The sequence below is a fragment of the Coffea arabica genome, chromosome 6c, assembly GCF_036785885.1.
Source record: "Coffea arabica cultivar ET-39 chromosome 6c, Coffea Arabica ET-39 HiFi, whole genome shotgun sequence".
In the NCBI taxonomy this organism is placed as follows: Eukaryota; Viridiplantae; Streptophyta; class Magnoliopsida; order Gentianales; family Rubiaceae; genus Coffea; species Coffea arabica.
The window spans coordinates 4,433,808-4,461,707 of record NC_092320.1 but is presented as its reverse complement, the minus strand read 5'-3'; the positions used below and the strand labels follow the sequence as shown (position 1 = coordinate 4,461,707).

The following is a 27,900-nucleotide window of genomic DNA, read 5'->3' as shown; positions in this document are numbered from 1 at the left end:
AGGTCTCTGCTCTCTGGCCGTTAAACTTAAATACTATTCCGCATTCTTGCAAATTGCACCTTTTTAATGAGAATAGACCTGGCTGTCAATGCCTAATCCTACCATCTAATCCCCACTAAAGTAGTGCTGATTTAGTTATCAACTAGTGCAACTAGTCGTTTATTTGATTAATAATGTTCTCATATTCTTAATGCAACTTAAAAGCAGGAAAGTTTTGGCATTGCCTCGGAAAGGTACAGAATTATTTGTCATTGGATTAGGTTGTTATATCATATGAACTTTGTTTCTTGTCCTCCTATGGGCGTACACAAGTTTTAAATTCGTGCAATTTTGTAGGATGCTTAAGGGCACCTAAGCACTTATCACTAATTAACTTTTACATCGTGGACCCAAGCGTCTCTGTCGGAATAATAAAATAGCTGTCCGCTGTCCTTCACAAAATTATTCACCCGGGCTCGCCGATTACCACCTCGAAGACTCTAATTGGTGGATGCCAAGTTACTAGTATTAAATTGGAGAGAGGGCAAGTCAATTTTTATATACTTAACCGTAATTCCATTGTTTTGTTAGAAAAAAATACGGTGCAATAATTGCATGAAAGGCTCCAAATTATTTGTTTCAATACAGTTTTTTATCTCATATATATTACATCACAAAAAGCGTTACAATAATTATTTCAAATAATATTTAAAATAATCTTCTCCTATCCAGACGCAGGGATTATTTTATTTCCATATCATACACAAGGGGATTTTTATCCTTTATATTGTCATGTTCGATAAAACGCCTAATCAAGAAGTTAATCAAAAATATCACGGGAGGGGGAAAAGAAAAGAAAAGAAAGGTCTCATGTGAAATATGTCAAAAAAGAAAATTTTACAATTAGGGTAGAGCGGTTAAGGTGTCTTTTGAATATCTCAGCTTTTGCATATCAGAGGATGATTAATCCAAGTTAACCAATTTATTGGAACAAAAGGAGAAGCAAAGAAAATTGCCATAAGCAACAGCCCCATATGGAATATGTATAAATCTTCAGAATAAGGTATAAATGAAAGGCATGGAAAATAATTGCTATATCTTAGCTTAAGATATGATTATGTATTTGATTTATTAACCAAATTTCCAAAGTGTTTTAGATTAACTTCACAAGGCAAGAAAATAATGGAGAAAAATCAAACAAAATGAAAAAAAAGACAAAAAACAGAAAGTAAAATTAAAAATTTTTAAAAAAATAAAGGGCATAACAGTCATTTAATGGTCATCAATCTCTCATTCTAGCTCAACAAATATCTTGCTGGCATCACGCTTGAAAGCGACTCCACAAAAATTGACGCGCAAGGATGCAAATGTGAAATGTCAAATGAAATCAAGCAACGGTAGTTAAAAGACTAGTAGTACAGTAGCATGTATGGTAAGTGGATAGCCACAAACAAGTCTCCCTTCTTCGTCTTGGAGGAGATTTTTGTGTGTATATTTTATAGCCTTCGCAGTCGCAGGTCGTTTACCACTTGGGGATTCGATCCATTTTGATTTGCCTTTTCTCTCTTTTCATCAGTCTTCTTCAGAAAGAGAGCCGTGAAATCCCCCCCAGTCCAAAAGGCAGAACACAGAGAAACTGAAAAGCAGCTGGACGTCATCATCCTCGACTTCCACCCTCAATTCCCCTCTCCTTTTTGTCTGCTTTTCAGGTACTCTCTTCTCACTCTTTCTCTCCCTTATATGATGGTTATATACGCTAAGTACATTTCAGTTTTTGCTTTATCCTGCGAGTTGTGGCTCTGTATTAGTAAATATTCGAAACTGCGACGTTGTTTTTTTTTTTTTTTTTGCCTAATCATTTGTATGGACCTTTTTTTTTCCCCTTTTTGTTCGTGGTTAAGTGGTTTTTTATTTTGTTGTTTGAAACAATGGAGGCAGTAAGTAGTATGTGCATTTTATTGCTTGTGGTTCCTGTATTCTCTGAAATTTCGCAGGGAAAAAAAATGCTGCTGATAAAAGGTGACGACGACTCTATAATTAGTGTATATGGATGAAGGACGTTACCGAAGATTTATTTTCTCACTTTGTTTTAAAATTTTTTTTTTCAATAGTTTGACTTGTATGTCAAACATGAAGAACTATAAAAAAATTTTTCTTGCAAGTGATCACGGTAATCCGGAACTTATTTACTTATTCGTACGAAAACAAAATGGATTTCTTGGTATAAAAATAATTTAAATGCATCGAGGAGAAAGTCCGACAAGATATAGGAGGTTGAATTAAAATCTTATAACCAAGATATTTAAACAAATTGTTCTATTTGCGAAGTCACTGGGGATATTTCTCGACTTTCATTGGTTGTGAGGTGCTTGAAGCTGTTCAAATAGGAAAGAAGAAATGCTTTGGCAAGTGTCAAGAGCTTGATCTGGAATTTCTTATAATTAAAGAAATGTGTGCTTTAAGATGCTCATTGAGGTTTAGTTCAATGGGGATTTGACTTGTCCTCTCAAAAGTACTTGTTAGCTGGTGATTGGCTGGAGTTATTAGGGGATTGCAAGCAATATGACCTCATTAATTATGCGAAAGTAGAGGTTGCGCTTTGGGCTTGCAGAGGTGATTTTTTTTTTTTTTTTTTATCATGATAGTCAAATTTGTGGGAATTTCCGTGGTTACCAGTAGAGGGAAGACATCACATCAGGTGTTTGTGTAATAGCTGCTGCAGTTCTGAATGTTTCTAATTGATATAGTGGAAAACTGGAAACTGTATGAGAATCACTGCATGTGGAAACTTGGTTTTAAAGCCTGTATGAGACAATACTCAAGGAGGATGACTCATGAATGTCAGTGTTGATACCTTCTGCCTATACACTTAAAGAATTTGTCTTGGGAAATGCCATAACGTATTGCTTTTCATCTTGAATTTCACTACAAACCTTTCATAATGGCTTCAGACATAGATATATCAATTTGGTTGTATACACTTTACATCCCGCGAGTGAAAAGCAATGGCAAAGTTGGCTTCCAAACTTTGCTAATACATTAGGATACAGAAGATCTACAAAATTACACAAGTTATCATTTCCTATCTTCACTTTTCCTATGTTGATCATGGACTCGAACCATTACCTCTAAGTGGGTTTTATGTTTGTGGCTTCGTGACCATTAAAGCTAGCAGCTTTGAAATACTATGGTGCTTTAATTGCTCTCTCTCCTCTGACAGATCAAATCATCCTGGATTGTGTAAATTTTTGTGTTAGATGCGCGGAATTAGCTGATGATAAGGCTTTGGGTACCATTCTGCTAGTACAGGACTTGGCGCCTTTTGAAATTATGCATGTCTGGCCCTGTGGCCACAGTTGACGGCGTTGAAGGGGCACATTCTTTATCAGACAGGACATTATCTCTTAATGGCTCGTCGCTTGGTGAAAGTAATCGCTCATTAAAATTGGCAAATGGGGAAGTTTCTCATACAACTTCTGAGAACCCTTCCTTTACGGTTGGAGAGCTCTTACTGCCAAATGGAGAATCATACTCTGGCTCCTTGCTCAGTAGTGTACCTGAGGGCTCAGGTAAATATATATGGTCAGAGGGCTGCAAATATGAGGGTGAATGGAGATGTGGGATGAGGCATGGATATGGAAAGCTTCAATGGCCTTCTGGTGCTGTTTACGAAGGTGATTTTTCAGGTGGTTATATGCATGGCACAGGAACATATACTGGACGTGGTAAGATCACCTATAAGGGGCGTTGGCGCCTGAGCCTTAAACACGGTTTAGGGCATCAAGTATATCCCAATGGAGATGTATTTGAAGGAGCTTGGATTCAGGGAAGTCCAGAAGGACCTGGCAAGTACACATGGGCTAATGGAAATGTGTACTTGGGGAATCTTAAAGGAGGAAATATGTCAGGGAAAGGAACTCTAACCTGGACCAATGGGGACTCTTATGAGGGAAACTGGTTGAATGGTATGATGCATGGGTTTGGGATATACACATGGAGTGATGGAGGCTGCTATATTGGGACCTGGACTCGAGGTCTGAAGGATGGAAAAGGAGCATTTTATCCAAAAGGCGGTAGACTTCCTGCTGGTCAGGAAATGTACCTTAATGCTTTAAGAAAACGAGGGTTGCTTCCAGATTTAAGTAAACAAAACCAGGTTTCACATATTCACCATACTTCTTCTGTTGATCTGGGGGTAGTCAAAGTTGGTGGGAACCAAGGATCTTGTCGGAATTCATCTTATAAATCTGCCAATGGAAACCTGCTGAATCTAGAGCAGTCTCGCTCCACAAATGTTTCTTTGGAAAGACGTTGGAGCCTTGAGGTGGCAATTGAGAAAGTTATTGGTTATGATTTTTCTCTGGATGGCAGAGAATATGAGGATGATAGAAATTCTCCGATCTTGGAACGAGAATACATGCAAGGTGTCTTAATCAGTGAACTTGTAATTAATGACAGCTTTTCACCATCATCCAAAAGAGTGCGAAGGCGACAAAAGAAACTTGCAAGGGAGATGAAGAGAGTGGGTGAAACAATAATTAAAGGGCACAGGAGCTATGATCTAATGCTTAGTCTGCAGCTTGGCATCAGGTATGCTAAGCCTCTTGACAACTTAATACGTGAAAGTTTTATCGGAGTTATTACTTTAGTGAATCTTTATTTTGTTTTAAGTTCTCGAGACTTCTGTAAAAGAAATGTGGTTCTCAACAAACTTAAGGCAGAAAACAAAATCAAGAGAAATACCATGCATTATTTGTCCATATGCTGGCTTGCAAGAGATTTTAGTCTGAAACAAGTTTGGTATCTGCTGTTGTCGTCATGCTTACCCCTTCTCAAGAACAAAAGGAAAATTGTCCATGCTTCTTTTCTTTCTGCTGATCAATGGTTGCCTTACAGTTAATAGTTCTGATAATGTTTTTCAGCTTATAACTGATGCATTTGCTATCTATACCATCAAATAACACGAGATTGGATAACACGAGATTGGAAATCATTTCATATATCAATTTTGCATTCTTGGAAATTTCGAAGGGGTTATTTTCTCTAGTTTGTTGAAACCTGGATAAGTTACTGTTATCAGATGTAGAGAACTCGGAATTTATTTCTTAAATTATGGTATTGTTCATATGCAAACTGAAAAAGTCATCTTTTGTAAATTGAAGATTGTATCAACATTATGCTTTTTCTTTGTTAAGCTTGGGTATTGTTGTTTTGAAATTTATGAGTTGGACAATTATATCAATCTAACAAGTTTTACTGGATCTGTAAATTTAGACAAAAAGAGAGGTGAAATAGTTAGAGATTAGAAGAGTAAAATTGTTAATACTTCATTAGGTGACATCTCTCTGTCTTTTGCTATGTCTTTTCTAGCATTAATTATGTTTCACTTAGAGAAAACAAATAAGAATGCATCATAATTACCTTTCAATCTTTCTTGTTTCTATTTCATGGTTGGATGAGGAATGCTGGCGTTTGAGTGAGTATGGATTGTTGCAGACATGAAGGCTTTGGATTCAAAAATATATTGATGTACCTTACACACCTGCAGATTTTCTATTTTGGTTGTTTAGACTGAAAGTTGATGGCTTCCTTCATAAAAGCTATAGTTTTCTCTTTGGTAGTGGAGTCATTGTTAGGTGTATGACATTCCTTGTCTACATATCATAGCAAAGATATCCATTCTCACCAGCAAGGCATCAACTTGTCAAACTTTTTGCTCCAATCTTTAGAATTTGTGTCTTGTTCCCCTAATGTGTAATTATACTTGAATGTTTATTGGAATTTTGCCAGATATACAGTGGGAAAGATTACGCCCATTCAAAGACGAGAAGTGCGAGCTTCTGATTTTGGCACCCGTGCCAGCTTCTGGATGAATTTTCCAAAGGTGGGGTCACAGTTGACACCACCGCACCAGTCAGAGGATTTCAAGTGGAAAGATTATTGTCCAATGGTATTCAGGTTCGTTGCCTATCCACTGGGATCTGCTTGAAGTGGTTGCACATTTCTCATCTTTAATTTGTTTTGACACTTTGAATGTCCCTTCTTTTGCAATTTTATCTAGATCTCATTATGAAATGATCTGGAATGCTTTTTCAGTCTTTTTACCAGTGTTCTTTTGTTCCTTAGTTGTGAAATACTTGCAAGTGTCTGATATAGTGTCTATGCATCAAATTTATGCTTGATGTAAAGTAAATGTCTGACTGTATGGCTGTTTACCCTTTCAGATAGTTGTGTGTATGATGTCTGTATACTCTACTTCACTTCAAGTCTTTTTACCAGTGTTCTTTTGTTCCTTAGTTGTGAAATACTTGCAAGTGTCTGAGTGTCTATGCATCAAATTTATGCTTGATAGTGACTGTAAAGTAAATGTCGGACTGTATGGCTGTTTACCCTTTCAGATAGTTGTGTGTATGATGTCTGTATACTCTACTCCACTTCAAAATGGAAAAAAATAAAGAGAACTGAACAATTTCAAAATTCTGTCTATCAGTTTGATGGACGAGTAAACTACCTCATGCCACGTTTGGCGATTCTGTTCTGTTTATCTGAGTCATTGATAGTATATTAGAAGTTGTAGCATTATTTAGAACTGAGTTATCTGTTTTAGTTTTGCTTGTATTCCTTTAGGAACTCAGATGGCTTGTCTCCCTTTGTAGGAATCTGAGGGAGATGTTTAAGATTGATGCTGCAGACTATATGATGTCCATTTGTGGAAATGATGCCCTTCGGGAACTTTCTTCTCCTGGGAAAAGTGGTAGTGTGTTTTTCCTCTCTCAAGATGATCGTTTTATGATTAAGACATTACGGAAGTCAGAAGTGAAGGTTTGCCATCTAGATCTGACCTGATTCACTTGCATGCTGTTTTAAATCTTTGTTTTGTGTTTTGATTTGTTGAAATTGTTTTGGTAGCTCTTCTTCCTGTTTGGAATGTTGTTTGATTGAGGTGTGGGTGGTTGAAGGGTGAGGAAGAAATTGAAAATTGAGTCTAGGTAGCATAATTAGATATATAATGTCAATTGTAGAATGCAAATTCTTGCTATGTTTTTACTAATACTTGCCAATGGAGAGGAGAAGTCATGATAGTTTGAAATATTTCCTTGAGAGTTTTCCAAGATAGTGGAACTTTATTAATCCATTGCCAAATTTCAGGGTTTCAAATTCTTGACTATTATAATGGCCAAGTATGTGCTTATGAGTCCTTCCATGTTGACTGACTAGTACCTGAAACTTATTTGATGTGGAAATGATTCATTTGAGTTAGCTAAATTTTCGCTGATCAAAATTTCCACCTGCAGGTGCTTCTGAGGATGCTCCCATCCTATCATCACCATGTGCAAAAATATGAGAACACACTGATCACCAAGTTTTTTGGCCTTCACAGGATAAAGCCTTCTAGTGGTCAAAAGGTAATCAACACCATTGATTATGAAATCTTTTTCTTTTCTTCCTTCTGTCACTGTGAAACCACATAGCACTTGTTTATGAGGCATTGGTTTTGGACATCTATTAAACTAGAAAAATTCCACATTGATGACCCTTTGAAAGAACTGAAATATCACATCCCAGTTCCTGTTTGATCTATGTACCCAAAGCAACATTGCTTGATTAGTTTACCAAATTGCCTTTGCTCTTTCATTTTTCAATAGTGTAGCATTGCCATTCTCTCAAAAAAATTTTTTTTTTTTAATAAACATCAATCTGCACTTAAAAACTGTTTGAGAACATTAGAAGAAACCATCCAAGCACTTTCCAGGAAGCAAAATGTTCTCGCTGAATGCCCTGGAAAGTCTGCATGTAGGCCTCCTTCAACACCACCCTGTTCCCACTATTAGGTAGGGAATATTGTTTCCTTTACCAGTCTACTGAATTCTGAGTTATGACAAGTTGTCAGGATCCAGTGCTTTATGCTAATAGGGAGGACTAATCATTTTTTATTTTTGTGTCGCAGTTTCGCTTTGTTGTAATGGGGAATATGTTTTGCACAGAGCTCAGGATCCATAGAAGGTTTGATCTAAAAGGTTCTTCATTGGGACGTTCAGCAGACAAGGTTGAAATTGATGAGAACACAATACTTAAAGATCTGGACTTGAACTATTGCTTTTTTTTAGAACCTTCATGGCGTGAATCCCTTCTGACGTAAGTGATATGCAAAAGATTCATTTCCTTTCTTCATAGGACTGAAATTTTTGTTGTTACTTTTTCTTTTTCTCTCCCATTTCTCTTGGTTTATGTCTAAAATGCTCATCCTGAAAGGAGAATGTAAAGAAATTGCAAAGCTATAAAGGGGAAATGTCTTATCAGGCTTTTGTCTACTTTGTTGTAACAAATTCAATTTTCACAGCCTATTTAGTTGTCATACCAATTATGCATTGGCTCTTCAGAAGTTCCATCTCAAAGAGCTGAGAAATCTAGTGACGTCTGTGCCATTTTGCAGTAGCTCTTCTTCTTGTGTCTGTTATTTTATTCTCTAGGCTGTATATTGTCTACATAATCTTTTAAAGTTCGTGACCTCATGCTTTTGAAGATCATTTTTGTCTTTAATTCCTTAATTACGGGCATACTATTGAGTTCTTCTTCTTCTGCTCTATGACTACTACATAAATCGGATTGATCTCATCTGGTCTCAAGAGCCTCATTAATTAGCTAACCTATTACTTTTGCTGCTACTGTTGAACTATGGGTTTTAATCCACCACTATGTCATTTATTAAATTATTCTTCTAGTTGAACAGCTTCATTTTCTTCTGTGGTGGGAGCACAAGCAGAAGTGATTTTGTTAGTAATAAATAAGACTGGTCGATAGTGCCACATCTTTTTTTGCAATTTTATCATTCCATAGGGTTCTATATGCAGGCAGATTGAAATTGATAGCAAATTTCTGGAATCACAGCACATAATGGATTATAGCCTTTTGCTGGGGGTTCACTACCGAGCTCCTCAACACCTAAGATCTCTCATGTCGACCAGCAGACGGATGACGGCAGATGGACTGGAAATTGTTGCAGAAGAAGGTATGCTTCCTACCTCAATAAACAGGTATTGTAAACTTGTACTTCAACTAACATAACCATTTATTGGGCATAAAAACCACAAGTATTTGTGGGTGTAATTATGTATGAATTCTGCAGAGCAGCCAGAAGTAGAGAAAAGAGACCATTTTCTTTCAGAGCCTTTTTTTTTTGGGGAGGAGGGGTGGGGGTGGGTTGTTGGTGTTAATATGACTTTCGGCTTCTTAACCATCTTTTAAGCTACCGGTTGAAGATGCAATCCATATTCATGAAACTGGATATAATTTGCTAATTTGAGGGTACTGGTGATGTTCAAATGCACCTTCTTGTGCCCATTTATGGGCTGAATATTGCAGATGGGTACTATAACCTGTCACCTTGCTGCCACAACAGTTCAGTTGCACCAAGGTGGCTTCTGACTTGAGGTCATCAACTCCTTGATGAAAGGATTCTTCAAATTACCAGTAGCATGTTTTGCTTGCGAAACCATTGGACTTTTGAGAAATTTGGGTAAATCCCATATTTATACACGTGTCTTTGGGCCCAGTTCTGTGTAGTGCTTACTTTTGCCTCAGTCAGAATCAATACCACAGGACTCCCTTTCTGAAAGAGGAAAATTTTGTTTCAACTCATTGTGGACTAGCATTGTTGTCAACAATGTTTGTATCTAGGGGTCCGTGTGGATCGGGTGTTTTTCAAAAACTTTATTGTAGCATTGTATTTGAAAAACCTTCTACTGTAGAGGTTTTCGAAACAAAGGCAACTTTGAATGCTTTAATACTCATAAAAATGCATTAGTGAATAACAAACTTGTGCTGATACACTGTCCTTGTACTTCTATGACTGGTTGCAAACCCCATTATTGATTGACTTTAAGATGCTCTTCTCTTTCCACCACAGAGGCTATGGAGGACGAAATATCTCCACAAGGCCTCATACTGGTCCCTCGTGGTGGTGATGACAATGGTGTTGTCGTGGGTTCCCATATTAGAGGTAGCAGATTACGGACATCGTCTGCAACTGGCAATGAGGAAGTGGATCTTCTCCTTCCCGGTACAGCAAGGTAGTTCTTTCATCTGTGTAATTGAAGTTTAATTTAGTTTTCCATTCTCAATTCTTATAAAGCCCATTAAACTGGATGTCATTATCAAAGGGAAAAAGAATGTGCTCCTATAATCCTTGCAGAACCTCCTAATTCTAGACTCCCATACTTGTTCTAGATAGAACTGAATTAACTTGCTTTTTCTGGTATATTTGATATGTAACTTCTCATAATAATTTAGGTGATAAATAAAGAAACTTGGGCTTACAAACTAGTAACTACAGTAAATGCAGATTTTTGTGCTGCATTTTATGTGGAGCTTTGCTTTGCTAGTGATATCTTTTGCTTCTGTCTGATGCTTAGCAGACTCCAGATCCAGCTTGGAGTTAATATGCCTGCAAGAGCAGAGCATACTCCGGGAAATGATGATAACCAGATATTTCACGAGGCTTATGATGTTGTTTTGTATCTGGGCATCATTGACATATTACAAGAGTACAACATAACCAAGAAGATAGAACATGCATACAAGTCTATCCAGTTTGATTCCATTTCCATATCTGCCGTGGATCCTACTTTCTATTCCCAGAGGTTCCTGGAATTTATTCAGAAGGTGTTCCCTCCAAATACAGTAGCAAATTAGAAAATTTAGGCCCGGAATTGGTCTTTTCCTGCTGGTGGAATTGGTCCTCTCATTGCCTTGACAACATGATACAGCGCAAACAATAGTGGAACGTTTTGAAGTCTAGCTCTTTCCTTGTTTGCGATTTTTCCAATCTGTGGTTGTTGATTGCTTGAAGATTACGTCCAGTGCTGTATGTATTTAGAATTTATTCCCACGGTGATACATCTCTTGTTCAATGAAAAATGCTTCTCTTGACAAATCTGTTCTACAGCTGCTGAACGAACTTTCGTCCAGCCCCATAATTTTAGTCGTGTTTGTTCCTCTTAAGAGGAGCGTTCCTTGAAAAGGGCATCTGAAATTCATTCAGTTCTAGCACCCTTGATCTGTATGCAAGATGGTGTCAATCATGCGACTAATGGGTGTTAAGGTACGAAGAAATAAGTTAACTACACGAGGGAGCGAGCAGAGGGGATTAGCGGTTCCTACAATTGCAATGTGGAAAAGACGCGGAACGGATGTAACACTAGCACAATTTTTCGGTACAAGTATCAAAAAATGAGAAAGTCTGTCATGTTTTGTATGTTGTGGTGGTGGTGTCATGTTTTGTACAAGCATCGGACCATACGGGTGCACTACACACCCGTTTAGATTTGGAGAGCCACACCTGTGGCAATTAGTGGCACGCTTGATGGTGGCCAACTCCTCTATTGAGAGTTGGTTGTGTTGGTGTCTAGACTTGAAAGTGTGCAAATGCAATTGTCAGCCCGTAATCCAGGGAAAGGTGCTTGCTTAAAAGATATTACATAAAATTGGGTGGTTTGTTGCTCGCTTTGCGGTGGCTGCGTTCGGGTCACTATTTGATATGGCATTCCGCGAGTAGATGTGATGGCGCTTCTGAAGTAGGTTCACTTTGTATTCTCGCTGGAACTTTCCCACCATACCAATGCCCCTTTGGCTCATTTGGTTAGGCTGTAATATTATTAATTCAATACAATCAGTAAGTTAAGAAATGAAGAATATGGTACAGTCATCATAGTAGTGCAGAATTTTCCCTTTCTGCTCTGATCTGAACAAAGCACTTGCTGGATACACCCTTGTTCGTAGACGTCTTGAGAGGGAGTTTTTAATGTTGTGTTCACTTTCTAATGTGAAAAATAAGCCATTAAACATTATCATGACAAGATTACAATAAATATACATGCAAGATGTTTGAAACAGCACATTCTGTATAAATCATCTCCTGATTAACCGAAATGGCTTACCCAAGAAAGAGTCTTTAAAAGGTTATTTTAATCAGCAAAATTAATCAGAACCAAGTGAGGCTTTAACACCACAAGAGGTTTTATACAGTCGAGATTGTATTTCTTTTGGATGAACCTTGATTGTGCAGGCTGCATAGGACATAAGGTGACAATTGCACAAGCACAGGCTAACCGGTGTTGCGGGGTCGTGTTAATATCACTCAGCCAGGATTTATTCTCAGAAGAATCCAGAAAGCGCGCCAAATTAACATTGAGAAAACAACTCGAGAAAAACAATGGAAATGGTTATCTAATAATTTCAGATTCCTATTGATATTCACTCCATAATTCCGGAAGTCTCCCTAATTTTTTAGACTTTCAACATTTAAGCTCAAATTTTTTCCCATGCAGCAAGAAATCAGCTCAATACAAGGCACTAAATTCATATTTGATACAAAGAACTATTTCATCTTCCCTTTGACGTTGTGATCTGAAGTGGAGAAAAAACCCATCAACCCATATTCGGTGGTGGAGGTGGCCCTTGAAAGCCTTGTGGAGGCGCCATTGGCGGTCTTCCCATTTGTGTACCAGGAGTAAAATTAGCCATTGCACCACTGCCAATTGGGGGTGGTGGAGCAGGCAAAGTTCCACCAGGAGGCATAGAACCATTTGCTATAGGTGGCGGAGGGGGAACGGAACCAGATATAGAAGGTGGACCTCTTGGAATATTCCCTGATGGAGCTGCCGGAGGGAGTCCCTGAGGTGGTGGAGGTGGTGGTGGAGCTTGAGGTGGAGGCGGCGCAGGCCTAGGTGGAGCAGCAGGAGCCGCTGTCCCATTGGCTGCAGAAGCAGATTGAGGTTTATTTGCTTCAGGAGGCTTTGACTTGAAATATAGCTGGAGCTGTACATCATTTCACGAGAGGATGATCATCAGACAAAACTCCACAAATTCCAATATTAAGGAATAGAACGCAAGACTAAACAGGGATATAAGCTTTGGTCAGATAGGAATTTTTAAGAAGCATCTAACATATCTAAGATATGAAAGAAGGAATTATCTATTGGGCAAATATTCTCGATAAGACTCCAGCCACTACTCAACTTGAAAAGGCCTAGTTTGACAGTATTACCCTGTATCAAAGCAGTGGACATTGAGGTGAAAAAAAATAGCTTTAAATACCACATGCTTCATAAAAGAAAGAAAATGCTTATCCAGCCTAATTATCTAGGTGACAAGATTTCAACTGAAAAGCTTTCACTGAGACTTCTCTAGATGGTGCCAGCCTATTCCACACCCTAGCTAAGAGATGCCAAGACCGCTCTCATGGATATGAATATCAAACAGAATTGGTCTCACCAATAGTTACATGGATGAACAAAAGAAAAAGGAAAGAATCAAGGACATCCATTGCAAGGCACAGCAGAAGGAAGATTTAATTCATACCGTAAACATTTTAGAGTCTTGATCCCAGTGTGAGAAGAACTTGGGAGTTGATTTATCAATCTCCGTGCTAGGAACCTGCAAAATGAATTCAGAGTCAAAATCCATTACTGAGCCAGCATTAATGCATTTTTAAGCATCAAGTTCTTGTGATCAAATTACCTTGAAAGCAATGATTTCATAAGGTTCAGCCGCAAATAGAAGAAACTGATATCTTTTGTCAAAAGGTTGGATTTTCTGCAAATCAGATCAAAAAAGAAAACACAAAAAATTAGCATCTTATGTTAACTTCAGAAACTTTTCCAAAAAAGCAACTAAATTTTGCCATTTCATTTTTTTTGAATGGACTATTAAGGCACAAAAATCAACCAAAGAAGAAGACATTATGTCTCAAAGGCCAGTACTCTGGGCATGAAACTTGTGCAAAGATATAGGGTACCTGCTCAAAGGATGACATAAAACGGTGCCTTGGCTTTGTGTTGTCTTCAATCTCAGGATACTCAATCTGAAAACAACAGAAACATTGAGCTGATCTGGTCACAATATCAATCCCAAAATCACCTTGAAAAGAGAAGAAGGTCTATAATAGGTTTTTGAGTGACAATTAAATTGCAAATAACATCCTTAGCCAAAAGGACCACTAGCTAGTTTCTATCGATAGAAAAAAAACAAAATAAATGAGTTCAGAAGGTAGTAAAAGAAAATAAAAGGGGAGAACCAGAAAACAGAAGAAAATATCTCTAGATTAATAGCTTATACTTGACATTCTGATGAGTGAATACATGAGAACCAAAACACATTCAATTATTGATTCATATTATAAGGTTTGTTTAACACTCCTGCTCTAGATGCACCCTTTTTCTGTTATAGCTCCATGCTTACTTTGCTAATATGGTATTCCCCCAATCGAGAGAGAGAGAGAGAGAGAGAGAGAGTAAATGGACTAGAACAGCTAAGAGCTAAACTCAACATTGAGATGAGAACCCTATCATAACAAGCACAGAAAAGTATTTCCTCACCTGGAAGAGAAGTGACCTTTGTTTTGTCTCTGGATCAAATTGCTTTGTCACTCGATATCCAGGCCTGCCAATTTTAACTAAAACAACGCAGAAAGTTACGAAATTGAAGTCCATAAACATGTTTTCTATGGGGAGGAGGAGTAAATAAGTAATGACTTACTGAACTAGTTGTGAAAACTCAGATCATGCATTACACATTAGCAGGTAAAAAGCACAAACTAGATAGCACATGAACGATCAAATCTGAAGGTCCTAAATATAAGTTTAGATACGTTTTATTACTAAAAATCAAACCCAACGTTATAAAATCACAAAGCCTCCAAGAGAACCTACTATTAGAAATAGCAATTCCTGGAAGTAATTTTTATGCATTCAGAAAATCACTTATATTTGTAAGTCTAGGAGGAGAAAAACAATCACCGACAGTGTTTTTTTTTTTTCAAATGGACTAACAAAGTATTTTAGCTGCTGAAAAAGCCTACCTACAAAACCCTAAAAGTCCTCATTTTAAGCTCTCCAATTACAAGTCATACTAATTAGCCAAACATTCTAAATCAACAGCAAAAATTGGTTCCAAACAAAATTCAAAGATTGAATTAGTACACTATATTCTTACCGGATTTTTTAAGTGCAATTTTGCGCTTGTGAGGCTGGGGTTGAGCAGGAGCCTCCTTGGCTTCGCGAGCGGCTCTTTTAGCCAAATTAGTCTGGTGGCGTTTCCCTTGCGTGTGAGCCAAATAGTTCCCCTCATTGTTGTGTAGCGTCAAACACAGCTTGCACTCGTAGCTGCCCAGATGATTGCGCATAAAATAGGGATCTTTTGCAAGGTCGATAGTCTCGAGGGCAAGTCGTCGCAGCCGTTCTCGCCGGTCAATGGCCTCATTCTGGGCGGAGGCAGCGCCTCCGCTGCCTGGCTTCGAACCCCATTCTCTATCCATCGCTCTTCTGCACTGCCGGAGCGACCCAAAATTTGGATAGCTCAACTCAAGGGTTTAACAGCGTGCGGGAATTTTAGGAACCACCAGTATATGGAAATCGGGTTGGCCACCCGGCTCTTGATTTGTCTATCGTTTGGGCCGGTTTTGATCAAAATTTAAAAGAGGCTGAGGCCCAAAAGTTGGTAGTCTACCAACTCACAACATTCCCCTCCTCTTTATGAGACCATAGAATCTCTTTCGAATTAAAAAAAAAAAAAAAAAAATTCACAAAGTTAGAGTTGTAGAATAAACAATCAAATTGATGATGGACGTACAATAATGCGTTTTTCAGAACATTAATACAGCATTTTATCTTCGAAATTATAATTATACAAAATTTTAAGATGTACATAATTTTCTTTCATGCACATTTTGCTTATACGTGTAAATGAATGCGTACTACTATACTATGTGTCCAGTGAATAACATTTTCATTCCTAAGTCGGCAAGCCAGTCACAAATATGTTCTATTAATTTTTCATTTTCTGCTAAAACGAATGACACCTGTCTGACTAACTCATTTTCGCTCCAAATAATGCTTTAAAAGCTCCAAGGATAAAAAGTACAGAATTGTCAAACAAACATTTTAAGAGTTGGCAAAACAGGGTTTTTCTTGCAAATCATATCCTTTGTTAACTCAAAAAATGGGGAAGGAATAACTTTTTTTTTTTTTTTAAATTAGACGGCAACTGCCAGTCTATCCTACTTCTACTCTAATTTACACTTTATTGGGGGAGGGGAGAGGGGGGTGGAAGAGACCCAACGGGATCTATAAAAACTGACAAGAATTAAATCACCATCAGATTAAACGAGTGTATTACGCACTTGTATAGATTTAGAAGAAGCCACGCATAGTAGCACATTGATAGGAGGTAGGATTTGAACTTTTGACCTCTCATTCCATCAAAATTTAAAGTTTTTAGTGGTGGTCAACCGCTCAAAAGGGCGTTGGTTGAACCATGAACCATTTCAAATAATTGTGATTGACAATTGTTCCTTGCTCCAAGTCCTTTGTCCTCCTAGAGAAATCAAGGGAGGGAACAAGAAAGAAGAACTGCGTACAAATTTATATCACGTATTATACAGTCCACAGCGCGGTCTTCCGGTATTATTGTGGAAACTGGAAACCAAGTGAAGTAGGCAGATGGTTTGTCCAACTGATCGGGAACCAGATCCAGATGGTGACGCCGGTCAATGTCATGGCTCTCCAACAAAGGTTTGATCAGGCGATAGTTTCTTGGATTGTAAAGAAAGGGATGCCGCGCAACAAAAACTTGCATCCGGACCCCGTCCTTGTCCTGCATAGCCACGGCATCGCGCACTACTCGTGTCCCTTTCCAAGTTATTTTAATCTATCTGATGAATTTCTGAAATCTGGACCGCTTCCTTTTTTAACCAGTAACCATTCTTTGTATGATTTACTATTAAAGAGAGCATGATCTACTATCGGAAACACGATGGTTCAATTCCTTTTTTTTTCCCCTTCTAGGATGGTTAACGAATAATGATGAGAGGGACAGATCAAATTTGAAAACATTAACCGGCATGGCGCTGGTGGGGCTGTGATATGCTCCCTGCATCGGTACATTGATTACAAAGTACAAGAAACAGACAAGGAAGGAAAGGGGCTTTGGTAAAGGGGCAAGTATTGGGTTGTTTAGCGCCAAAAACCGATGTCTAGTACTCTATGCTTGTTTGTAACTTGAAGAGAAAAAGGTGAGATAGTGTGGCCTTGGCCCTCTCAGGCAATCAATTAGTTCTAAACAATCTAAATTGATGCCTAGAAAGGACTAAAGGAGTAACAGTCTGATATCGTATTATCTGACCAAGCCAAGACCTTTAATAGCTGATTCATCATGAAAGCATCTAAATCGGGTTTTAATGTAACATAGAGAACTTTTGGAATGGAACAACTAGAACTTGTAAAGCCAATTCTTGAACATGAGCTGTCGAACATGATAGGATTAGCCACCGATTATAAGTACGAGGGGGAACGTTTATGGTGTGTCTGGTAAAACTAAAATCTAAAATTTGAATTCATTAACTTATTAAATTATTAAGGACAAAATCTGCGGATACATTTGAGTATACATCATATTAAGCAGTAAGTGAATAGTTTCTCTCTTATTTTTAGATATATGTTTTGCCTTTAAAAAAAAACAATACTATTTAATCATTTTTTGTGATCAAACGCGTCTGAACGTATTAAAATCTGAAGCCAGTAAATTTAAATACTGAATTGAATTATCAAACAAAACCTTACTCTTCTCAAAATGGTGTACTGGTTGGAACATATTCTCGATGTTAGTATCATGAACTTTGAGAACATTCTCCTCTCTCTTCTTTTCCGATTTTTCTTTAACAAATTCACGCACTGATTATGCGCGAAAAGAAAAGCAGAACAGAGAAACATCTCAATCAGTGCAAAACCCCCCCCACTATTGTTTAATGGTGTTGTTTATAGCCTTATGTCTTGACATTACTGTCATTCGCTCTCCTGCAGCTTGTCATCAAAGAAATCCGTTAAAATTGGCAAAAGAGCGCATCACCTCCCCGACCCATTTATGCATGCTCCAGCTTTTCTGTGTCAAAAGGTTAAAAGAACACACGCATGTACTTAATTAGTCAATCTTTTTTTTTTTCAGTTCAAAAAAAAAAAATCCTTTTTCAGCAAAGAAACCAAACAATAACAGGTTAAGATCATCACCATTTCTTCCAAGGATCCTGAACAACAAACGCCGGAAAGCTGGAGACATATTGGGTCCAATTCAAACCAATCTTCTGTGCAAGATAAGGCCCACTTGAGACATTGACCCACCGCCAGAGTACATGGAGCCCAATTCACGCATCAAACTGACATTTGGTCTTCAGACCCCATCTCCTTCCCTAATTACGACGATGCCACTCTGTTCATCGCCCACGCTCTATTATTATTAGGTAAAAACTTAGATGGAGCTGGTCTTCTGCATCGTGGTTTAGAATTTGTCACAACAAAAAAATCATTGGTAAAATTTTATTTCATGGCATGGTAAAATTTAGATCACATGATCTACGTAGACTAAATCTACCAAGTGGTTGCCTTGTTATTATATTCCTAGTTTTAAAGCATGGTTTAAATGAGTAAAGCTTTGAATATTATTTAATTGTGTGGATTGACATTTACACAAACTGGAGTTTTACTTAGATTACAGTTTGAGCTAGAGCTCAAATGAACGAAGTTTTATGTTTTCCTACCGGAGAGACTTGATCGTTTGGTATGCAAATTTCAATTTCTGTGGTGATTGTAGCACAAAGTTGATAGAGCATTAAGTTAGGTCGTGTTTGGATTGTAATTTTTTGGAATTTTTGTACAAAATGTATTGTAACGATTTAATATGTGTGAGGTAAAAAGATGATTGAAAAATGTGTTCATTAAAAACGTAGAGATTTTTTAGTGAAAAATCCCTTTCCAAACAAGGCCGAAGGAACCACAAGACTTTGGGCCAGTGGCCACCCACCAAACCATTAAGGCTGGGTGGAGTGGAAGGTTCAGAGTTCAAATCTTGCCTCCCATCAATTGCCACACTATGTGAGCTTGCTGAACAAAAATTTATACGGGTGCGTAGTGCACTTGTATGGTCCGATGGTAGTTCAATTCCCTTCGAGTTATCCCTGGACCTCTTCAGATTCCCTCTTCTAGTATAGAATAATGTAGGTTTATCATATCTGACAAAAAAAAAAAAAGAGGCCGAAGGTCCATGTGCGTGTGTGTGTGTTTTTTTTATAATAACAATTTACAAACTAACCTAAAAATCATGAAATTTACAACTCAAAAATATCACGAATGAAACGTGTGAACAGAAACGAATACTGGGAGTTGAATCCACATTGGCTAGTTAAAAATGTAGTAAAATAAGTTGAGAGAGAGAGTTTTTTTTTTTTTCAAAAATATTTGGAGGTGTAGGCCTAGCAGAAACAGGGGGAGACAGAAGGCAACAGGACAGCAACCGTTTGGGAGGGGGGAGATTCCGCGCGAAAACGGAATAGCATCTGCGCATCCCTTTTTCCAGGAGGCAGCAGTCACTAATAACTTGGTAGTGGTGGCGAATAAAGAGAAGCGTAGGAGGGGGGAGTACTTTGGGGGAGGGAAAAGAAAAGAATAAGAGTTGTCCTGACTCTTCAGCTAAGCCCGTTTTCTTTCTCCATCATTCACGCCCCCTCCCATCATCTTTATATGTATATATATCTCTCTCTCTCAATGTACTCACAGATACTACTGTAGAGGAGTATATAAAAACAAAGGGAGGGAGGGAGGGAGGTGTAATGGCTCGTGAGCTTTGCACTTTGCTTTTAAGCCTTTTGTACTGCTACTAGTAGTATATTTCCATCTCTTTCTCTCTCTCTCTCTCTCATTGAATACACGCATTTCATTTGTTACTGTTACATATAAATTGCAGTAGTAGTATATTCGTATAGGCACGCAAATACATGTACATGTGGGCGTCAGAAGAAGAAGAAGAAGAAGAAGGCTTCTTTTAGAGAGAGAAACAGAAAGATTCTCGACTTGAAGAAGAAGAGCAGGAATGGCCTCCACCGGACTCAGCAGTAGTAATAGCAGTAGCAGCAGCTACGATCTGTCATTTAAGATCTTGTTGATCGGAGACTCCGGAGTCGGCAAAAGCAGCCTTCTCGTCACTTTCATCTCGAATTCTGTTGAAGATCTTTCCCCTACCATCGGTAACCTTTACTCTTTGCTTCTTTCTTTTCTATTTCCATTTCTATATGCTTGTATGCCCCCTCCACAATTCTCTGCGTACATGATACGGGTACACCTCTATCTAATGCTATGTATCGATCGTACTTCGAATGAAGAAATTTAAAAATGCGGATTATATGCATTACTGCACATTTTTATGATAATTATTGTGTAGTGTTTTACTGAGTGATCTCATCTTTAAAGCACAATGATTTTGATGCCAGATTTCAATTTTACTGTTACAAGTAGCGTCTCCTGTTCTGCTCTATGATTTTGACTGAACTAATTTGTCGTCTCCAATCATCCATTGCACTTATTGCAATTCATTAGTCACTGTTTAATTAGCAAAATTTTGGTTGTCAAATCGGTTTTTAAGAGCCAGGGGGCGCACATTAATTGGATCAATATGGAGATTTCTCGGCGGCAAGTTTTCATCACATGTTAGTATAGATTTTTCTATGTAGACTGTATGCCAGAGAGTGATTGTTTTAGTTTGAACTTTCCTCCTCTTGGTGAAATCCTTAGAATCTGCACTTTGTTTGGCTACAATTACATGACTGGTCGATACACCAGCACTTTTTTTTTTTTTTTTTAATGTATCCTATCGGACAACAAGGATTCTCCCTCCAATATAGAGTTGAATCTGTGAGCCAGCTTAATCTGCATCTGCTAACCAACGATTTTGTGCCTCATTCCAGGTGTGGATTTTAAGATCAAGCTGCTCACTGTTGGTGGGAAGAAGTTGAAGCTTACAATTTGGGATACCGGTAAGCAGATCCTATCATTTATAGTTATGCTAACTGTTTATGGCAGCTTTCCGAATTCTCTTTATGAAGTTCTTTTGTGCAAATATTATGATACACCTTTACTTTTATTTGTTTTTTTTTTCTATCATAGGTTCAAGTGGTTAATCTCTTTGGACATAGAACTAGCTGTAATTTCACAAAATAGAGCAGGACAATTTGCGCTTTACCTAGTACAAGTCAAATGTTTGTACTTTCTCTACTGTTCTCAACATGCTGTGCCATCCTAATTAACATTTTCCCCAGAAGTTGTTATTATATGTAAATCTTCTTATCTGTCAGAAGGTCTTGTCTTGCCATCACAGCTGATCATGCAACTTCTTCCTCCTTAAGATTAGAAACCGACAATCAGTACTACTTCACCATGATCAGACCCAATTTGGGTTTGTATTCCTCTTTTTCCTAGTGCTGCTAATGGCAATTTATTGTTGGGATCCTTGATTCATGACTTAAAATAAGCTTAGCCTCCTTTTTCATAAATAATCCAAGCTACTACTTTCTGATGATAGTGCGCCCCTCTTGCTATTTGTTTCCACTGTCCTACTACTGCATATTTTGTTCTCCGTGATCTGATGGGGCTCATGACACCTTTTGCAGCTGGACAAGAGAGGTTCAGGACTTTGACAAGCTCATACTACAGAGGTGCTCAAGGGATCGTTCTTGGTATGTCATGGATAGATCACTATAGATTCTTTCATATTTATGAAGCCTTTTTGTCATCCTGCAAAATAAGTAATTCTTTTAAGACGTGATTGATAAGATGAGATTTTGTTTATTTAATTGCATTATCATTGTTCTCGGATTTCTGGTCAATTTATGGACTACTGTTGCTTAGAAAAACAGAATACACATAATCATTCTTTTAACTTTTGAGCATTGGCCATTTTTTAACATTGCTGAACTCTATGCAAAATTTGCTGTTTCTCTTGTCGGAGAATTTCTTTGATCCTTTTCCTTTTGCAACATGGTTGGTAAGGTTCCTTCATGCATATTTCTTTGTTTGCTTTAAGACCAGACTGCTGCCATCCCAGGCCACAGTCCAGAGTTTTTCATTTTGTGGGAGACTCTTCCCAGTTGAGTAATATGAAGTTGTCCATAGTAGGCATTGTCTATGCAGTCAGTTGGAATTCTGCCCAAAATATTGTACGGTACTGTGAACCTTTAGGTTTTTATAGTACTGTTTCACTAAGATGATCATCTATATGTGCCCTTGGCACTTCCTTTTTGTAAAGGAAAGCACTTGTAACCTTTTTTAGAGCTTGAAATTAAACGAAGCTACGAGTCCTAAATCATATGAGCATGATAGGACCAGTATATTTGTTGAAACTGAAATTTTTGTACAAATAATTTCCAGTTCGAGCATTGTCAATCTGTTTTGGAGAAGTGTCATGCAATTATTGATGAACCTTTTTAGTACATGAACAAATATTGCCGTATAGCTTTTAAATGTCTGCAATTTCATTCTGATTGACGTACTTTGTTTTGTCATGTTTAGTTTATGATGTGACAAGGAGGGAAACCTTTACAGACTTGTCTGATATATGGGCAAAAGAAGTCGAACTTTATTCTACTAATCAGGATTGTGTCAAGATGCTTGTTGGTAACAAAGTTGACAAGGTAAGCTAATAAATCCATAAATTGTTTTTGGCTAGCTTTCTCCGTTCATTCAAGCTCCATGTCTTTCTTTGTCAAGAAAGAATGAAGCATGGTCGCTTATTTAGATTTGATGTTATAGGCAAGTTAACTTGAGCCCACTGTCACTGCTGATCCAACATCCTATTAGCTTCCCACCAAAAACACATCCTTGTTTTTTTCCCATATTTTTTCCCCTTTGGGGGAGGAAGGGGGGTGGGGCACCAGTTGAGCAGGTTTGATCAAGTAGTTTATAATGTCATAAAGATGGACTAGTGCTGCATTCAATGATTGTTCATCTTTATTTTCTGTAAATCTAAAAAAGTAAAAGTTAGCTAACTTGCATTGCTTTGCATTTTTAGGAGTCTGAAAGAGTTGTAAGCAAGGAAGAAGGAATGACCCTTGCAGAAGAGCTAGGGTCTTTATTTCTTGAATGCAGTGCCAGAACGCGAGAAAATGTGGAGCAATGCTTTGAAGAACTGGCTTTGAAGGTACAGAAATTCATCATTTTTGGATTCTGGATGTTGCACCCATAGTTTTGAACTCCAACACAAACCTGTTGCAAAGACACAAAACTCTGCGATGTGGATGATGCTAATTGATTTAGAGCTATATGCTATAAATTTGATGGTAATGTATCTATTATTTGTCGCGACCAAACTCAATAAATCAGGGTTAGGAAGGTAAAACTTATGTCATGTATCTTTCAAATTGATGTCAATCTACTAGTAAGTTTATTGGGAAACCTTAGCACGCCTATTGAAGTACTGAATTATTCTCCATTACAGTTCTACTAAGGTTGCTTATGAATTTTACCAACTACGGTACCTTATGTTTGAATAGCCCCACGATTCCCTTATGTGTTTACTTTATTTTTTACTTAACCCAGATTATGGAGGTGCCCAGTCTTTTGGAAGAAGGGTCTGCTGTAGGGAAGAGAAATATTTTAAAACAGAAACAAGTGCATCACACATCTGGTGGCAGTTGTTGCTCATAAAACACTGCAGATCTTGATTTGGAAGACTTATTAAGTGATCGCCCCAGAAGCAGAGCATTTCTTCGAAATGATGACCAGAATACGTATATGGTAGCCTTTGATTTCCTTAATGTTGCTGTTGTGCTTGAGTTGTCGCTGGTACATATGCTGGTGCTCTGGGATGTTGACGCCAATAACATCTATTAGCATGTGTAAATTTACTAGCATCTTTTGTTTTTTGGCTTATGTTTGTTAAGCGTCACTCAAAATTGTCAATGAAACAGAATTGCTTGTATTTATTCTGATCTAGATTCAACTTCTTACGCTGCTGCGCTGTGAATATAATTTAGCTGCCATACACCACTGAGGAACTCCGTGACGAGTATCACCTGCATGGTTTTTCAGCACATAATGCTGGCTGCATCAATTTAAAATGCACTAGGTGAATGCATGGAGTTTGTAAGACAAAAGCATTCTAACAAATATGCGTGTGGATTATAGTATTCAGTCTACCGTGCATAAATAAGGGAAGGAACGGAGACAATGACAGTGATCTACACTAACATATCACTCAAAACTGCGCAACATTGCCTTATTACTGCCTTCTCATAGTTTTTTACATCATAATTCATAATTGCAAAGAGTCAGCACGCACAACTCCGACTTTCAGCTGCAGCAAGCTGATTTTTGCGGTTCTGCAGTTGAGATCTTTACTGGGTCTGGTTTATTGATTTTGATGGTTGGGGGCTACAAGAAAGTAGGCGAGTCAGAGAATTGTATATGCCATAAGCCGTCAAAGATTCGGATTATAACAGCAGGATTTATGAGAATAGATGTCTACCTCTGCTCTGATTTCACTCTCAGTCTCAGCCAGCCTTTTCTTTATGTCTCGGGCAATCGAAAAGAATACTTCGTTCACGTTATGATTTGTTTTAGCACTCTGGTCAAGTCAAAAAAGTCCCATGAGTTTCAGCGTCCTCTAATACTAATAAAACATCACGGGGAAGTTAGCTTTGCTTTATTCAACACGAATACAGCAAATGCCTAAAATAAGCCATCATCACGAAATCTGTGTTAAAACACCAAAAAAATCTTTAGGTAGGGAGGGAGGAGTAGCTCGTGAGGGTCATAAACTCGTGGGCTCGTTTGTCTGCTCACCGTCTCAAAAAATTTAACGCCGTATTCATTGGCTAATGCCTGGCCTCGTGATGTTGGCACCGCCTGCCAAATGGAAATTAAATTCAGTTACATTTTGACCGGAGAGAAAGCAAGAGCAGCGGAACAATTACGTACTGATGACTAGTAAATCTTTACCCTTTTGCTCTCATCCATGTCAGCTTTATTTCCAACGAGAATGGTGTTCACACTGTCGGAAGCATGTTGTTCTATATTCCTAATCCAGTTTCTGATGTCTACAAAAAAATATGATGATTTCCATCCATCACAGCTTAAAGTTAAAACGAAAGAATCAAAGGATGGATGCGGTAAATCCTTTCTTTTTCAAACAACCAAAAAAAAAAGAGAAGTGGGAAGTGGGAACGAGAGATACTGTTGAACGACGATTCATCCGTAACATCATAGACCAGCAATATGCCCATGGCTCCTCTGTAATAAGCTACACAAGAGAGAAAATTAAAGTCCAAACGCAATGTCAGATGAGTTTGTACTCAAAATTTATGCATGACTGACTTCTTGCTTAATTAGTTTTCAGAAAAAGCAAGGAGCATATTTACATCCTCATACAACAAAAACTTAACATATAGATTTTGAAAAGAGAGCTAGCTAGTAGCTACCTGTGGTGATAGTTCTAAAACGTTCTTGACCAGCTGTATCCCATATTTGTAATTTAATGCGCTTTCCATCGAGCTCAATTGTCCTAATCTTAAGGTCAATGCTGAAAGAAACATCAGAGTTTCAGCGGGCTGGAACAGATTTAAGAATGTGCTATCGAGTTTAATCCATTCAAGGGCCATATTTTTTTTGTGGCACAGTACCCAATGGTGGAGATAAAACTCGTTGTAAATGAATCTTCACAGAACCTCAATAGAATGCAACTCTTTCCAACTCCTGAAGCCAAGATACGTACGTCAGTGTACCGGAAAAGTTGAAAGACGGAACAGGGAAAAGGTGATTGGGGTTGCAGGGCTCTAATGATATACGGTAGTCTCCATCTTCATATCAAGGTGGTGCGATGGGAGACAAAGCAGCGCACCGTTACTCTTTTCTAAGACCATCTCGAATTGAATTGAGACTCCCCGAGTGAAAGACTACTTAAAAGAGAGCACGAGGGATCATCAGTGACCGGGAGGAAACTCTCCCACCAGGATTCTATGTTCGAGGGCAATTTCGAATGTCAAAATCAAGCTTACGGTAAAAATTCCCTATTTTGTTAGAAAAATCCGAGAAGGATGTGACGGAGAAAAAGGAAAAAGGTGATTCGGGTGAACCTCTGAGGCTTCTAGTGGAAAAGAATAACAAGCACCCTTCTGATGTAAAAACAAGAAAGCTACAAACAACTAACGCAGCATGTCAAATTTAGTACCATTATCAAGTCAGCGACCGCATGCTTTTTGACACGAATGACGAAACGAGGTTTTTTTTTTTTTTTTTGTAATTATTATTATTATAAAAGCAGCACCTCTCCGAAGTCCTAAGCTCGATAAGATTTGTTTTATGTTCATGAAGAGAGAGAGAGAGAGAGAGAGAGAGAGAGAGAGAGAGAGAGAGAGGAAAAGAGGAAGACTTGCCGCTGTCGCCAATGAGGAGGAGCTTGACGAGGCACTCATAGTCAGCTCGTGCTCTAGTAGGAGTGGCTGCCATTTTCTTCTTGAGGCCGTTTGTGAACCTCCTCTATCTATGGTTCTCGAGAGTAGCTGGTTTTGTAACTGGTCTTTAGTCGTGTACTAGGTACTAGTTTAGTGAAAGACAAATGGAAAGAATTGACAAAAGAAACAGTACAAATAGTTAGAGAAGAGGTCATCTACATTACGATACAGGGTAACGAAATTGATTCTTTTGGAGCAGAGCAGACTGACGTTCAGGTTTCTTCTTCTTGAATTATTTGCTCTTCTTTTATCGGATGACCGGGCATCCATCCTATTTCATAATTGACCGTTAGGCCCACCCACCCGGGCGGCTCCCTCAGCTCCCACCTTTCCTATGGTAATTTTTTTTTTTTATTTGGCAAATATAAACTAATATTAATTTGATATATATTAAGTCGAACAGGGAGCTGCTGTAATGGCAGATTGATAGTAGAATGCTGATGTATTGCTCGGGGAAAGTTATGGCTTGAGCCATTTGCGATAATCCATATACATTCATATGCAGATGGCCGAGGATAAAGGGTTTGGGTGTCTATTGAATACTCGTTAAAATATATTTTTGATATTATATTTTTAAAAATATAAAATTGATTAACAAAAGTAAATAAATATAAAAGAGTGTATGTAAGATTAAACAGAAAAAGAATGTAAATGCAAATGTAGATGATAATTATTCGCATATGTATATATATATATGTGTGTGTGCGTATATATGATAGATTAGATAAATTTTATGCGTGTTAACAAGTGTCCAGTGAGCATTCATCGGGAAAACCAAGGATAAATACTTCCTTGACTAGGATATAGAGGCATTTGGCCAGGATCGTATGTTCAATGGCTAAATTGAAGGACGGAAGCCAAATATATCCTTCCAATCAAATTGAAAATATTTGTCGGTGACATTTACAATGAATGCAGCTATATGCATAAAAACTGTCTAGGCTAAATAGAGGTGAATGGCCGTTGAAGAAATAAGAGGAGACGATAACTGACCGTTTATATAGTAACATTCTATAGGCATCCGAGTCTGTGGTGTTTAATTCTTATAAGATGTCTTTGCATTTGGCATCTCATACATGATTATGAATAGACAAGTTTCAACAGGACACGAGTATTCGCCTGTGCTGTAACTGTTTCATGGCCATGTTGGAGTATCAAACAGGCAATTGGTCACAATTTTAGGACAGTATTTTAGGACCACTACTGTGCTATCAAGCATCATACTCCATGTTATTCTTATCAACTGTCAAGGACTATGAGAAGAAATTACGCACAATATCTCCTCAGTTCTAGGGGTGTAATCGAACAGCGCTCCTGGCAAGTAGCTTGGTCAAAATAGAGTGCGAGTCGAGCACGAGTAATTCGATAATTATTCAAGTTGAGTTCAAATACTAAGGTTGTGTTTGGATTGCATTTTCCGTCATTTTTCATGGAAAAATTACTGTAGAGATTTGATATATGTGAGGGAAAAATGTGATAGGGAAATGTGATCACGGAAAACGACAATATTTTTCGACGGAAACAAGCAATCCAAACAAGGCCTAATTTTTCAAGTTCGATGGCTGATTGGAACTTATCGAGCACAAAGTAATTAATTA

At 38.0% G+C, this 27,900-nt stretch overlaps 4 protein-coding genes across 6 annotated transcripts; 2 read left to right on the top strand and 2 right to left on the bottom strand.

Moving 5' to 3' along the window:
- The first annotated feature begins 1,390 nt into the window (after positions 1–1,390).
- Positions 1,391–10,912, top strand: LOC140008304 (phosphatidylinositol 4-phosphate 5-kinase 9-like). Of its 3 annotated transcripts, none has more exons than XM_072052213.1 (9): positions 1,391–1,688; positions 3,237–4,569; positions 5,770–5,937; positions 6,636–6,801; positions 7,275–7,385; positions 7,928–8,115; positions 8,832–8,989; positions 9,887–10,049; positions 10,392–10,912. In XM_072052213.1, the coding sequence occupies exons 2-9, from the start codon at positions 3,314–3,316 to the stop codon at positions 10,669–10,671; spliced, it is 2,490 nt and encodes an 829-aa protein (XP_071908314.1). In that variant the 5' UTR covers positions 1,391–1,688; positions 3,237–3,313; the 3' UTR covers positions 10,672–10,912. The 3 variants fall into 3 exon arrangements, with proteins under 3 accessions (XP_071908314.1, XP_071908315.1, XP_071908313.1); XM_072052214.1 differs by having other exon boundaries at positions 3,200–4,569; positions 10,395–10,912; XM_072052212.1 differs by having other exon boundaries at positions 3,200–4,569.
- Positions 10,913–12,197: 1,285 nt separating this feature from the next.
- On the bottom strand, positions 12,198–15,397 carry LOC140008305 (uncharacterized). Its single transcript, XM_072052215.1, has 6 exons — positions 14,971–15,397; positions 14,355–14,431; positions 13,775–13,840; positions 13,498–13,572; positions 13,339–13,413; positions 12,198–12,795 (listed from the first exon to the last, which is right to left on the bottom strand). Exons 1-6 carry the CDS (start codon positions 15,290–15,292, stop codon positions 12,406–12,408), a joined length of 1,005 nt encoding a protein of 334 aa, XP_071908316.1. The 5' UTR covers positions 15,293–15,397; the 3' UTR covers positions 12,198–12,405.
- A 3,941-nt stretch (positions 15,398–19,338) lies between these two features.
- LOC140008307 (ras-related protein RABC2a-like) lies at positions 19,339–23,776 on the top strand. The gene is made up of 6 exons (XM_072052218.1): positions 19,339–20,047; positions 20,765–20,833; positions 21,467–21,532; positions 22,365–22,486; positions 22,864–22,992; positions 23,391–23,776. Exons 1-6 carry the CDS (start codon positions 19,894–19,896, stop codon positions 23,496–23,498), a joined length of 648 nt encoding a protein of 215 aa, XP_071908319.1. The 5' UTR covers positions 19,339–19,893; the 3' UTR covers positions 23,499–23,776.
- Positions 23,777–23,966: 190 nt separating this feature from the next.
- On the bottom strand, positions 23,967–26,503 carry LOC140008306 (ras-related protein RABE1a-like). The gene is made up of 8 exons (XM_072052216.1): positions 26,225–26,503; positions 25,472–25,544; positions 25,271–25,371; positions 25,027–25,092; positions 24,792–24,889; positions 24,636–24,698; positions 24,319–24,417; positions 23,967–24,224 (listed from the first exon to the last, which is right to left on the bottom strand). The coding sequence occupies exons 1-8, from the start codon at positions 26,295–26,297 to the stop codon at positions 24,144–24,146; spliced, it is 654 nt and encodes a 217-aa protein (XP_071908317.1). The 5' UTR covers positions 26,298–26,503; the 3' UTR covers positions 23,967–24,143.
- Positions 26,504–27,900: the final 1,397 nt, after the last annotated feature.

Excerpts from the sequence above, each read along its gene's own strand:
- LOC140008305 (XM_072052215.1), bottom strand. The coding sequence starts at position 15,292 with ATGGATAGAGAATGGGGTTCGAAGCCAGGCAGCGGAGGCGCTGCCTCC. Across the intron at positions 14,432-14,970 it reads AATTGCACTTAAAAAATCCG|TTAAAATTGGCAGGCCTGGA; the intron begins GTAAGAATATAG and ends GCGTTGTTTTAG. Across the intron at positions 13,841-14,354 it reads AAAGGTCACTTCTCTTCCAG|ATTGAGTATCCTGAGATTGA; the intron begins GTGAGGAAATAC and ends TGTTGTTTTCAG.
- LOC140008307 (XM_072052218.1), top strand. The coding sequence starts at position 19,894 with ATGGCCTCCACCGGACTCAGCAGTAGTAATAGCAGTAGCAGCAGCTAC. Across the intron at positions 21,533-22,364 it reads TGCTCAAGGGATCGTTCTTG|TTTATGATGTGACAAGGAGG; the intron begins GTATGTCATGGA and ends TGTCATGTTTAG. Across the intron at positions 22,993-23,390 it reads TTGAAGAACTGGCTTTGAAG|ATTATGGAGGTGCCCAGTCT; the intron begins GTACAGAAATTC and ends TACTTAACCCAG.
- LOC140008306 (XM_072052216.1), bottom strand. The coding sequence starts at position 26,297 with ATGGCAGCCACTCCTACTAGAGCACGAGCTGACTATGAGTGCCTCGTC. Across the intron at positions 24,418-24,635 it reads GCGTTAAATTTTTTGAGACG|AGTGCTAAAACAAATCATAA; the intron begins GTGAGCAGACAA and ends TGACTTGACCAG. Across the intron at positions 24,225-24,318 it reads AGAGTGAAATCAGAGCAGAG|CCCCCAACCATCAAAATCAA; the intron begins GTAGACATCTAT and ends ACTTTCTTGTAG.
- LOC140008304 (XM_072052213.1), top strand. The coding sequence starts at position 3,314 with ATGTCTGGCCCTGTGGCCACAGTTGACGGCGTTGAAGGGGCACATTCT. Across the intron at positions 8,116-8,831 it reads TGGCGTGAATCCCTTCTGAC|GCAGATTGAAATTGATAGCA; the intron begins GTAAGTGATATG and ends TTCTATATGCAG. Across the intron at positions 10,050-10,391 it reads CTCCTTCCCGGTACAGCAAG|CAGACTCCAGATCCAGCTTG; the intron begins GTAGTTCTTTCA and ends TCTGATGCTTAG.